Source organism: Canis aureus, chromosome 2 (assembly GCF_053574225.1).
Source record: "Canis aureus isolate CA01 chromosome 2, VMU_Caureus_v.1.0, whole genome shotgun sequence".
NCBI classification, from domain to species: domain Eukaryota; kingdom Metazoa; phylum Chordata; class Mammalia; order Carnivora; family Canidae; genus Canis; species Canis aureus.
Window position 1 is genome coordinate 59225240 of NC_135612.1, and position 12326 is coordinate 59237565.

At 54.3% G+C, this 12326-nt stretch overlaps 1 protein-coding gene and 1 long non-coding RNA gene across 4 annotated transcripts in view; one reads left to right on the plus strand and one right to left on the minus strand.

The window, feature by feature from the left end:
• The window catches only part of ACSBG1 (acyl-CoA synthetase bubblegum family member 1), a 48041-nt gene extending 40316 nt beyond the window's left edge, over positions 1–7725 (minus strand). The window contains exon 1 of one of the 3 annotated variants that reach the window (XM_077874700.1): positions 7430–7725. In XM_077874700.1, the coding sequence (XP_077730826.1) occupies positions 7430–7491 (62 nt within the window). In that variant the 5' untranslated portion in view covers positions 7492–7725. The remainder of the gene's footprint in view (positions 1–7429) is intronic. The other 2 variants (XM_077874673.1, XM_077874692.1) reach the window with 2 other exon arrangements.
• On the plus strand, positions 1466–4378 carry LOC144290757 (uncharacterized). Its single transcript, XR_013358305.1, has 3 exons — positions 1466–1777; positions 3493–3540; positions 4174–4378. It is a non-coding gene; the product is annotated as an uncharacterized LOC144290757 (long non-coding RNA).
• Positions 7726–12326: the final 4601 nt, after the last annotated feature.

The following is a 12326-nucleotide window of genomic DNA, read 5'->3' on the forward strand; positions in this document are numbered from 1 at the left end:
AGGAGCGCAGCTTCTAAATCCTAATTCTGAGCTTTCTGAGTCTTCCCACCTCAGACACCTGATGGACTTTGGAATGACCTCAGGCCCAGCCACCTGCTGTCTGGCAAGAGGACATCAAGCAGCTGACAGGTCCACTGGCAAAACTAGTCTCTGACCAGCAACGAATGCGGTAAATTGAAAGCTGCCCCACCCCCAATATCTATCTCTTAATCTCTGGAACCTCTGAATATTACCTTATGTGTCGCCCCCTGCCAGACAAAAAAGAATTTTATTAATGTGATTAAATCCAGGACCCTAAGGCAGGGAAATTGGCCTGGATTCTTCAGGTCGAGTCTAAATGCAATCACATGTATCCTACAAGAGGGAGATGCACACAGGATAGGAGACCCAGTGTGATCACAGTGCAGAGATTGCAGTGGTACAATCGCAGGTCAGGGTGAAAGCTGGTGGATGAGACAGGCTGGGGACGCATTCTCCCCAAGACTTCTGGAGGGGGGAACAGCCCTGCTGACATCTTGACGTGAGCCCAGTGGAAGTGTGGCCTCCAGAACCTCAAAAGAATAAATGTCCATTGTCCAAAGCCACCAGGCTTGTGGTGGCCTGTCAGAGTGGCCACAGGAGACTAACGCAGCCCTAACACAGTCCTCCAATTCCAGATGGTTTGACCTGGGAGATGCCTTGACCTGCGACCTCCAGAGACCCCGCGTCAGAGCTACTGGTGAATTACTGATCCCTGGAAACCATGAAAAATAATAACTGATCGTTATTGAGCTAAGGCTGACAGGAATTGCACCAGAAGGAACATGAATCTCCAGGAAGGAATGAAGATCATGGGAAGTGCTAGCTATATGGGGAACAGGCAAGGATGTCCCCTCTATGACCTCTATTTAAAGTTATATCGGAGGTGCTAGCCAGCACAATAAGGCAAGAATAGCTTAAAAGCAAAATGACTGGAAAGGAAGAAGTGCAGCTTTATTAACAGATAACAAAATCATGCAGATAAAAAATCCTAGGGGTACCCCAATAAGTAACTAGAACTAGTAAAAGAGTTTAGTAAGATCACAGAATACAAGGTCAATAATTTTAAAAATCAGTTGAATTACTATATACCAACAACAAATGTTAGAAAATTAAGTGTGAAATACATTTACATTCCATCAAAACCCATACAATTCTTAGGAACAAATTTAAGATTTCTTGCAAGAAATCTACACTGAAAACTACAGCTCACAGATGAGAGAAATCAAAGACCTAAATAAATGAAAATATAGACTATGTTCATGGATCAGTCCCAGTTAAAATGCCAACAGTCTTTTTTGTAGAAACTGACAAGATAATTCTAAGTTTTGCATGGGAATACAAGGGAGTAAGTGTATGAGCCATTTATTGTTACATAACAAGTATCCTAAAATGCAGTGACTTAGAGACACAAGCACTGATGATCTCACAGTTGCCATGGGTTAGAGTCTAGTGTGGTTTAGCTGGTGCCTCTGGCCCGGAGCCTCTCAAGGGCAATGATCAAACTGTCAGTTAGTCTGCATCGCATCTTGAGGTTCAGTGGGGGAAGGACCTGCTTCCAAGTTCACTCACATGGCTGTCGCTGGCGTTCAGTCCCTGCCAGGTCGTTGGACCGCACGCCTCAATTCTCCTCAATTCTCTGCTGTTGGCTAGAGATCTCCCCGGGCCCTTGCTACACGGACCTCTCCCTCAGAATGAGCAAGAAAATGAGGGAGGCAATGAAGTAAAAGCATGGCCTTTTTGCAACCAAACCTCTGAGGTGAAATCCTAGCACTTTTGTGATATTCTATGTGTTAGAAATTAGTTTCTAGTTCAGCCATGGTGGGGGGTTTGGTGGGGGAGGGGAGGCGGCTGCACAGAATCTAGAAGGCAAGAGTCCTTGAACATCTTAGAGGCACCTGCCTGTGGCACTGGGCACAGCTGGAGAAAGAACAAAGTGGAGGACCAGCAGTGCCTGGTTTCTTTCTTTTTTTCTTTTTAAGATTTTTTTAAAAATTTATTTGAGAGAGAGAGAGAGAGAGAGAGAATGCATAAGCAGAGGGGATAGGCAGAAGGAGAAGCAGACTCCCCGCTGAGCAGGGAGCCCAACAGGAGATTCAATCCCAGGACCCTGAGATTATGACCTGAGCCGAAGGCAGACATTTCACTGATGGAGCCCCCTAGGTGCCCCCAGTGCCTGATTTCACAACTTATGATATAACTAAGGCAAAGAAGACAGTATGGAATCAACACCAAGTGGAAGAAAGCCCAGAAATAGACCCACACATATATGGTCATTTTTTTTTTCTACAAAGGAACTTTGGCAACTTGATAGTCAAAAAAAATTATTTTGACAAATGGCACTTGAATAACTGAATAAATACGTGGAAACGTTAATTTGAGATTATCATGCACCTAAATGTAAAAGCTAAAACTATAAAAAGCCTGGAAAAACACATAGAAAAAAATCTTTATAACCTTGGCATAGGCAGATTTCTTAGCGAGGACACAGTGTCTCTAACCATAAAAGAAAAAAGTAGGCACATTGGATTTTATCAAATAAAAGATGTTTGTTCATTGAGACACCATTAAGAAAGCGAAGATAAGCCACAAAGTGGGAGAAAATATTTGCAATACATAGGCCTAGACAAGATGTCCAGAATATACAAAGACTCTCTGCAAACAATAAGAGGACTAAGAACCCAGTTACAAAATGGGCTAAAGATTTATATAGACACTTCGCAAAAGAATGTGGAGAAATGGCCAGTAAGCACTTGGAAATATGCTCAGCATCATTATCAGGGGACTGAAACCTGAAACCACAAGGAGAGTCCACTGTTCACCCAGCAGAAGGCGGGCGGTTGGAGGATTATCACGACCAGCGCCGACAAAGACGTGGGGCAGCAGAAAATGCTTGAGCGGACTGTACCTCCATGAGGGAAAAGCTCTGGCGACTTCTTCAATGAGCTGCCACAACACTTTGCCACGGGGGTTACTCCCAGGGACATGGTGTGAGGCTCCCTTGATGAAACAATCGGCAGCAGCCAGAGCAGTGTCTGTCTGAACCAGCTGCTTGCACAAGAGGGGCGGGGGCTCACTGCCAGGCAGTTCACGAACGTTGGGATGATGAAAGCTCCTGTATTTCTACCACGTTGCTGTTATAGGAGTCTATGTTTTTTGTCACAAGTCCTCAAGTTATACTGATTGTGTATTGCACTGGATGAAAAATTTACTTCCGTTAATAAAAAACATACAACCTATTAGATTCTGCAGAAGTAAAGTCTCATTTTACAACTTCTTGGGGTGAGAATCTGAGCTAAGTCCTAGCTGTCCTGCACACGGTCATGACCTTCACAGTTTCCAAAGCACCATCCCAGGCCTGACCTCAAGCGTCCCCCACAAGGTCCTTTACAAGGAGTCAGTGCTGCCTGGGAGGGGGGACTGGGACCCAGTGTGATGTATGGCTTTCTCTAAATGAAACCATGTCTTTTGCAGGGTCAAAGAAGTAGTGAGTTCCCCATCACTGGAGATATTCAAGTCAAGGTAGGTTGATAATATGTGAATATTGTGAAGAGTGGGTTAGGCTCAGTGACCTAAAAAAAACCCACTAGCCTGAGAGTCTATGATTCAAGGGCTTGCCCGGGGACAGAATGAGTCAGCTTCGGGCCTGGCGTCCTGACTCCAGGCCAGCTTAGGCTCTACTGTCCCTGGGCCACAATTTGGCATCCCCTGCAAGGACCCAGGGCTGACCTGGGCTGACCTACATCCCAACAGCATCCAGACCTGTATTCAGATGTCTGGGACCAGGGACTCTGATTGTCCGGAATGTGTCCTGCCCTTAGTCTGAAGACTCTTGACACTAGCACTCTGCCTTCCTGTGGCACTTATACTCCCAAGTCCTCTGTCCTATGCCCACTGGCCTTTTAGATTCTCAAACACTACGCGCAACTTCTCATCCCAGGACCTTTGCACGTGCTGTGCCTTTTTCCTAGAAAGCTATTCTCCTAATCACCTCCTGCTCACCTTTCAAGTCTCAGCTTAAGGCCTGCTTCCCCTAAGGAAGCCTTCCCCAACCTCGGAGACTAGGCTGGACATCTGTTACATGAGGTCCATAATTTCTTTTAAAAAATTACCAGCATTTTATTTTTTAAAAGATTTTATTTATTTATTTGACAGAGAGGGCATGAGAGAGCATGAGCAGGGGGAGGCGCAGAGGGAGAGGGAGAAGCAGGATCCCCACTGAACACGGAGCAGGATGCCGACTCTACCACAGATCTCAGGGATCATGACCTGAGCCGAAGGCAGATGTTCACCGACGGAGCCATTCAGGCACCCCAAATTACCAACATTTTAAAGATACTTTTTACTGTGGTTAAATATATGTAACACAAATTTGCCATTGTAGTCGTTTCAAAGTATACAGTTTGGTGGCATTGATCACAATCACAATTTAACACGTCACTGTATAATTACTGTTCGATGTCGGGTGTCAATGCAAGTACGTAAACTGCTAGGTCAGAAGCTTTCTATGATATTCTCCACCGCTTAGCACGGGGCCCAACATGGTCAGCGCTAACTGATTTTGAATAAATGAATGTGCATTTATGAAAACAGGGAAAAACAATAAAGATACCAAAACCAAAACCAAAACCCCCCACCATAGTGTGTTTCATAGCATGGAGGAGTGGGGAGGAGGCTGGGAAGAGCCAGAAGGCACTGGACATTCTATATTCTTAAAATGCCTGTATCCTTCCCCTAATATTTGCATTTTGACTATTTGCTCCTAGGCTTGCACATCCCAGAGATGTCGTCCTTGGAGAGCTCTGTCAGCGAAAACAGCCTCCTCCCCTGGGCTTGCAGCAGCCCCCTGTGCCTGCCCCGAATCCCTGGCTCCCAGGGGCCTCCTCTCTGCACCCAGTCTTTGGTGGGCAGTGTCAGCAGGGCAGCTGGGAGCTTCACCACACTTCCCTGCCCTGGGCCAGCCTCATCTCCCCCCAGACTAGGCTCTCCTCTGCTCCTGGGGCTCCCCTCGGTTTCCTCCTCTGGCCCCTGGCTACCTGCATGCCCAGCTGCCCCAGTCTGGCCACACTGGCCCCTCCAGACCTAGAAGTCAACCTGGCCCCTATCTAACCGGTCCAGTGGCCACCTGTAACTCCCACACACCACCTTCCAGTCCACATGCTGCCCTTGGCTGCACCTTTACAGACACAGAGGGTCCCTAGCAGGGGTCCCTAGCAGGTGTCCCTAACAAGGGTCCCTAGCAGGCCTTCCTCCCAGCTGGGCCTTCAGGCTCAGGGAGGCTGCTCTCTCTACTGGATGGAGGACCTGACAGGGGCTCTGGACACACTTGGGGGTGCTCCTGATGGATGGCCTGGCTCCTTCCCATCGATGCTATCTCTCCCTCCACTGACCTCCGGTCTCTGCACCCCCTCCCCGCCCCCAGTGACCCTGGGAAAGGGGGTGGGATGATAAGGCCCCTTGGCTATTGGAGGAATGCAGCTGCAGTCTCCGGGGGACAGCAAGACAAGGCTGGTGGGGGGCCTCTGGCACCGGCTCAGCCCACAGGCAGAGAAGCCAAGCAGGTTCACAGAAGCTGTAACTGTCTTGACTTGAGAACAACAGCAACCCAGGGCTCAGAGTTCTTTCCTGGGAGCCACATTGCAAAGCCAAGGGAGCAGGAATGTCTTGCTGACCGACAGGGAACAGAGGCTCAGGAAGCCCGTCCTGCCTGGGGGCAGAGGAGGTCCAGAGCAGAGCTGGGTGGGAACCCCAGGCAACCACCAATGCCCCCACTCTCTCCCCCCCCCCGCCCACCATGCTGCGTCACCAGGACGTCTACCGGGCCTGGCAGCGTGACCGTTCTGCTTCTGGAACCATGCACCAGCTAGCGGCTAATCGGATCTGCAGCGGCACAGGGGGGTGCTGAGGCTCAGGGAAGTGACACAGCTTACCCAAACCTCGATGCCAGAAAGCAGAGAGGCAGCTCCCCCAACTCTGGGTTTTCAGCCCTCTGTCCCCAACACGGGCTCTGGCCCCATTTGACAGCCTCCTGTTCATGGTGTCTGCAAAGCAGGGTCAGCCTCTGTGAGTGGCTGGCCCCCACCAGGTGCACAGGACTCTCTGCCACCTCTTGTCACCACGGGCCTTCTCGGCGGACCTCACAAGCCATGGACTCCTGACCCCCACCTCATTCATGGGGCCGGGAACCTGGAGAACCAGCAGAGCTTGTTGCCTCCTGTCCAGGGCTGAGCTTTTGAGGCGAGTCGACGAGGGCTTTGCCCCCAGAGGTGGCCGGACCACCCGCGTCCAGAAACTACCCTGGGTGAGGAATTCTGGCCAGCTTACCTCGAGGGGCCTACTGACCCCCCGTGTATGGCCGTGTCCAGGGAGGGGGCTGGACCTCATGCTCTTGAGGCCTTGCAGGCAAAGACCCCCTCACCCTGGGGGGACAGAAGTCCACCCTGTGTTCCCTGGAGACCTTGCCAGGGACCTGTGTCTCTGAGGCACATTCGCCTTCATCCTTGCTCGGCCATCCCCTTCTCCCCCCGCTGCCCGTGAGAACGGTGGCGATGCTCTGGAGCTCAGAGGGCTCAGACCCCGCAGGTCCCCATCCTCCTCCCGCCTCGCGGCCCCTGGACGTCTCCCAGCCCAGAGTCCCCTGACTTCCTTCATGTCTTCCTGCCGTGATGCTGTCCTGTCCCCTCGGCCCACAGGTGTCTTCCTCTCCTTTCTGACTGTCAGCGTCCCTTTGGTCATCCAAGGCCTAGAGCCAGCGCCCTCAGTTAGAAACATCTCTGCCTTCCCATTGGCCGGCACCCCTTCTGGGCACAGATCACAGTGTCTGGACCCCAGAGAGTGTCTGCCTCTCCCTGCCTCCTGGCTGGGGCGCTCCAAGGCCGGGACGGTGTCCCTCCTTCTCAGGATCCTGGGCGCCTTGGATGGATAGGGCCTGGGTCAGAGCGGGCACCAGAGAACGTCTGACTAATTGAATCTGCTTCATCTGAATCACAGATTGTGCAACACACACAGTGCAAGGGCTTCAGACAGGGACGCTACAGCCCAGAGAGAGCCAGGGGCCTGCCAAGGTCACACAGCTGGCTAGAGCTCTCCCATCCTTATCTCTTATCACCCCCACATGCCAAAGGGCCCTGGGGACACAGGGAAGGTTCTTAAGAACTGAAGGGTCCTTCCCCCATTCCCCGGCAGCCCCTTGCTCTTGTCCCAGGGGGGCAACTCCTTTTTCAGTTGAGTCCCTCTTGGCCACCCAGGGTGGGTGGACACAAGTAGCAGCTCAGACGACTCACGTCCCAGCCAGTGCTCATTCCAGAGGTCATCCAGACCCTTCCTTCCATTTCCCAGATGAGGAGACGGAGGCTCAGAGGGTGGAGCCACTTGCCCAGGTTCACGGACACCGGCCTAACCGCTGGCTCACCTGGGTGTCAAGCTTTCCTGGGCGGGCTGGCTGGCCTGCGGGGCCTCTGCGCTGTCCGGCATGCTGGGGTCCTCGGGGGCCACCGTGTCCAGCTATAGAGCTGTGTGGCATCTGCCGCGGGCACCTGCGCCAGAGCTCAGTGACCCACTGGACGAGAGGCTGGCCTTGAGTGGGCAGTGGGGGCGGGCCCGGCAGGGAGGCGGCGACTGCAGCGCCCAAAGAGGCCCATTTCCTCTCTATTTTTAGAAGCTCAAAACGCTCCTCAGCGGTGAAGTTGCTCAGGATGAAAACTTTCCTTTTCTTGGTGGTTTTGTTTCGCTGGAGGCCAGGAGAATTTCAATGAAGCCAGTGTTCTTTTTGATGCAAATCCGCCCCAGCTCTCCCAGGACGTCTGGCCAATGGGCTCTGGGCTCTGGCCCCCGGAAGCCATCCTCGCTGGCCTTCCAGGCCACAGTGGAGCCCTGGGGGTGTCAGCACCAGGGTGCCACAACCGGGACCCTGCTGGGGCTGTACCCCAAGGGCCAGCACTCTGCAGCCTTGCCTTACCCGCTACAGGACAGGGCCCTGGGAGGCCGTCTCACCTCCCTTCCCTGCTGCCCCTGCCCAGCCCTGGGCGCTGGACACCTGAGGACTTCCTGTCATTGTCATAGGCACCTTCACCAAAGCAGATGTGAGAGGGGGACCGAGGACTGTGACCATCCAGGGCACCAAATATAAGCACGGTAGCCACAGACGGATGTGGGCAGGGAGGATGGAGGGTTTCTCTGAATCCCAGAAATCTCCTCTTTGACTGCACCGGTTCTTGAAGGTGACGGGAACAAAGCACCACAGAATGGCGGGCTTAACACCCAGAAGTTCATCGTCTCACATTCTGGAGGTCAGCCATGTGGAAGTCAGGGCATCGGTGGGGTTCACTGAGGTCCAGAGTCCTCTAGGACTCTGGGTGAGCAGCTTTCCTGGCCTCCTCCAGCCCCCGGACGGCCCTGGCTTGGAGGCACTGCACCCCAACCTATGCTGGTCTCCACGTGACTCTTTTCCCTCCCTGGGCAACATCCCTCAACGTCTCTTCATGTTACAAGGTCAGCAGTCACTGGATGAGGGCCCCCTATGACATCATCCTAACTGATCATATCCACAAAGACCCTACTTCCAAGTCAGGTCACATTCTGAGGCTCTTGGGAGAGCACAAGTTTTGGGGACCTGATTCAACCCAGTGTAAACTATATACAGGAGGTATTGCTGGAGATTCCTGTAAGGTGTCCCCAGAAAGGGGCAGAGGGATTCCCTGGGTCACCTGGATGCGGTCTTGCCCAGTGGCAGCAGGTGGCTGAGAAGGGGCTTGGCTGTCTCCAGGAAAATTCAGGCATTGACCTCAGGCCTCGGGATGCTGCCTCCCAGTACACAGGACAGGAGGCCCAGGGTATGGCTTTGTTTTTTTTTTTTTTTTTTTTTTAGATTTTATTTATTTATTCATGTTAGACACAAAGAGAGAGAAAGAGAGGCAGAGACACAGGCAGAGGGAGAAGCAGGCCCCATGCAGGGAGCCCAACTTGGGACTCGATCCCGGGTCTCCAGGATCATGCCCTGGGCTGAAGGCAGGAACCAAACCACTGAACCACCCAGGGAGCCCCCCAGTGTATGGCTTTGAAGCCTCAATCTTCACCCATGCCTCCTCCCCTGTGACTTTGGGTGGGTTCCTGCCCCTCTCTGGGCCTCAGTGTGACTGTTTGAATCATGTGGGTTTCCCCACATGAAGGTCTGAGACTGACCACCTGGTCAGGGCAGGTTGAGGAGGGGCATGTTACTGAGTTGGTGGGGATGCCAGCAGGACTGTGCCTTGAGTTACAAGTCTGAGAACCCCCAGCCATGGGGCAACTGAGTCAGAGAAGAAAGATGTCCAATTCTTGGCTGAGATGAAGGCCTGGAAGAGTGTGGAAGGGGGTGTGAAAAGGCATAGCAAGTGCCTCTCGTCCCTTCCCATCACCCAGACTCTTAGGGGTCCTAGGAAGGAAACCAGCCCTGGGGAGGGGCATCCTCAGGCCATTTCCTGCAGTGGAGGTGACAAGGCCCCTCCACAGTGCCACAGAGGAGATGGTACCAGGGCATCATGGATGGGAGGGCCTGGTCAGCCCCCTCCTCAGAGCAGCAATGGACTGGGGCCCACCTGGGAGATGGCAGGGTGGGGGGCTGGCAAGAGAGGCTGCTGGCCACTCCACTGTGCCCCAGGACCAAAGGCACATGCCATGCAGAGAGTCAGTGCTGAAGGGAAGGACAAGGAGCAGCCAAGTCTGATTTAGTTGAGCTGTATGGACGGTTACCCTGTACCACTGTGACCACTTGCTGGTTATTCGGCCTCCTGTCCCCCCCCACTCCCAGATTTCCTCTGTGCTGAGCTGTGTGGACATCACTGGGGTTGAGTTAGGCCAACGCAGGGGGACATAGGGTGAAGGGAGAGGCTGGGGGCTCTTAGGGGCCCACTGGTCAGCAGCAGCTTCCTTGCCCCTGTACGCAGCCCCAGGTGACCCGGCCGCATGGCCACAGGAGAGGTCTGGCTCCCCGCTGCCCCGGCCCCGGCCTGTACGAACATCTAGGTTGTTTGCAGCCACAGCAATTGGCTGTGCCTGGACGGTCAGCACTTAACCCCAGGACAAGTTCCCACTGTGGAGCTGCTGGGGTATGACTTAAAGTTAAAAATGACAGTTTTTGTGATGTGGACAGATCGAACATTCTGCCATTAGGAGGAAGAAGGGGAGAGATTTAGATTTTTTCCATCAAGTTACAGAGAAGCAAACCTGTAGTTTTGCCCATGTGAGTCTGCAGACTGGGAAGCCCCCACCACCACCACTCTGCACCAGTTGTAGGGCCTTCCCTCTGCTAGGGCACGTGGGGTGCAGGGGTGGGTGGGCAGGGCTTGCTGTCTGTGGGATGCTGTGGGCCCAGAAGCAGGAGGGGTCTGTGGATGGAACAAGTATTCTTAGCTGGGAGTGCGGGACGTCCCTGAAGTCACCGGCAACTTGTGTGAGTGTCCCCCCATCCCTGTCTTTCTGGGGAGGGGGCTCCTAGCCCTTAGCAGACCCAGAGACCCCCAAACGGCAGGACAGGGAGCAACCTCAGGAGTGGGGAAATCCAGCCTCGCAGTGACACAGCCCTGGGCCCCGAGCTGCCATGGGGAGGGGGCTGCAGCCTGGTGAGCCTGGGGGCAGCAGGGGCTCCCGAGAGTCGTGGGTGACCAGGGTGACCTTGGGGAAGGTGTCCTGCACGGATGTGGCGGCCGATGGGGCTTCCTGTGGCTCCGCTGCACCTTGTGTAATAGCCTGGTCTCTGCCTCCTTCTCTGCACTGGAGCCCGTAGGGACCGGTCCCGGGACTGGTCCAGGCAGAGCGGGGACGACGGTTCCCAGAGTGCTGGCCTGAGCAGGACCGTGGGCAGAGCCCATTCTCCTCTCCTGGAGCCTAGATAAGGCGGGGTAATGAGGGGGTGGGGTGGGACAGGGCCGAGGAAACAGGGGCCGGGCGGCGGGGCTGGGGAGGAGCGACAGGGGTGAGGCGGGGCGGCGGGGCTGGGGGGGCAGGGGCGGGCTGCGAGGCGGGGGGGGTGGGGGGGGGCAAGAGGGCGGGGCTCGGGTCGGAGGCTCTAGGCTGAGGGGGGCTGCAGGGCTGTGGGAGTGGGGGCGGGGGCTATGGGTGCAGGAATGAGGGTTCGAGGGGCGGGCGGGGCAGGGGAACGGAGCTGCGGGAAGGAGGAGGAGTCCTGGAGGGGACCCAGGGGCCTGCGCGTGCTGAGGGTGGAGCCCCTGCCCCCATCTCAGGTGGACGACTGGCCTCCCCAGGTCTGGAGCTGAGTGAGCAGAGGGGAGCCTTGGAGGCCCGCACAGCGGTGAGGCCACACAGGCCCCTGCAGGCCTGCAGTCCGAGAGTACATTGCTCCCCCGCCAGATCCAGCCAAGAGCTTCCCTTGTCAGGATAGAAGCCACCGTCCTTGTGCTGGGCCAGCAGGCCCTGTGTGATCTGGCCTCCGTTATCTCACATCACCTCCTACAAGCCCTCTGCCCCCTAGCCACGCTAGCGTCCTTAATGTCCCCACCACCTCAGGGCCTTTGCAGTGTTCCCTCAGTCTGGAACATACAGTCCCCAAATACTGGCTGTCTCTCTTCCTCCTCCCTCAGCCTTGCCCCGGTGTCACCTTCTTAGGAGGTGTTCTCCAACCACCCCAGCTGGGACCGCACTCCTCACCCCCTTTCTGGTTATTTTCTGCATGCCCCCTAACTGTTACCTGATTTTGGGATACTGTGGTTTCTAGCTTTACTGGCCCACTAGAATGCTGCTCCCAGATGGCAGAGATTTCTGTCTGCCCCTGGCCACTGGGGGGAGAATAAGCAGCTTCTTTTGGAAATAGGTCCAGGATGTCTCCCAGTAAAAAGGGGCAGTCCCTATAACAGGCCTTACTCCTGGCTCCAAGACTTGGCCTGAAGAGACAATGTTTGGTGGATAAGAACACCAAGCAAAACACAAGGTGATTTAGAACATCAAGAAAAAACAACTTGCAGAGATAAGTCATGGCAAAGATGTGAAAGGGCAACACTGCAAACATTGTGAACAGTTGGGAGAAGCTGGAGCTCGAGTATGTGTCCCCAGTGCTGGAGGCACTGGTCGCAGAGCCCGGATGGGGGCTGGTGCAGGAGCAGATATCTGGCCCAGACTCAGGGTGCCAGGAGCCAGAAGGCGGGTGCTGAGTGTGATGCGCTGTCATCGTGCATAGGTGCCATTTACGGCTGATAAACCAAGGCTCAGTAGATGAGCATATGCTTTTCACCTGTGGGACCCTCTCCAGGAGCAGGTGTTACAAGTAAAAATGGTTAAAAAAATACCCAAAGATGCCGCCGCAGCTTGGGCAGGGG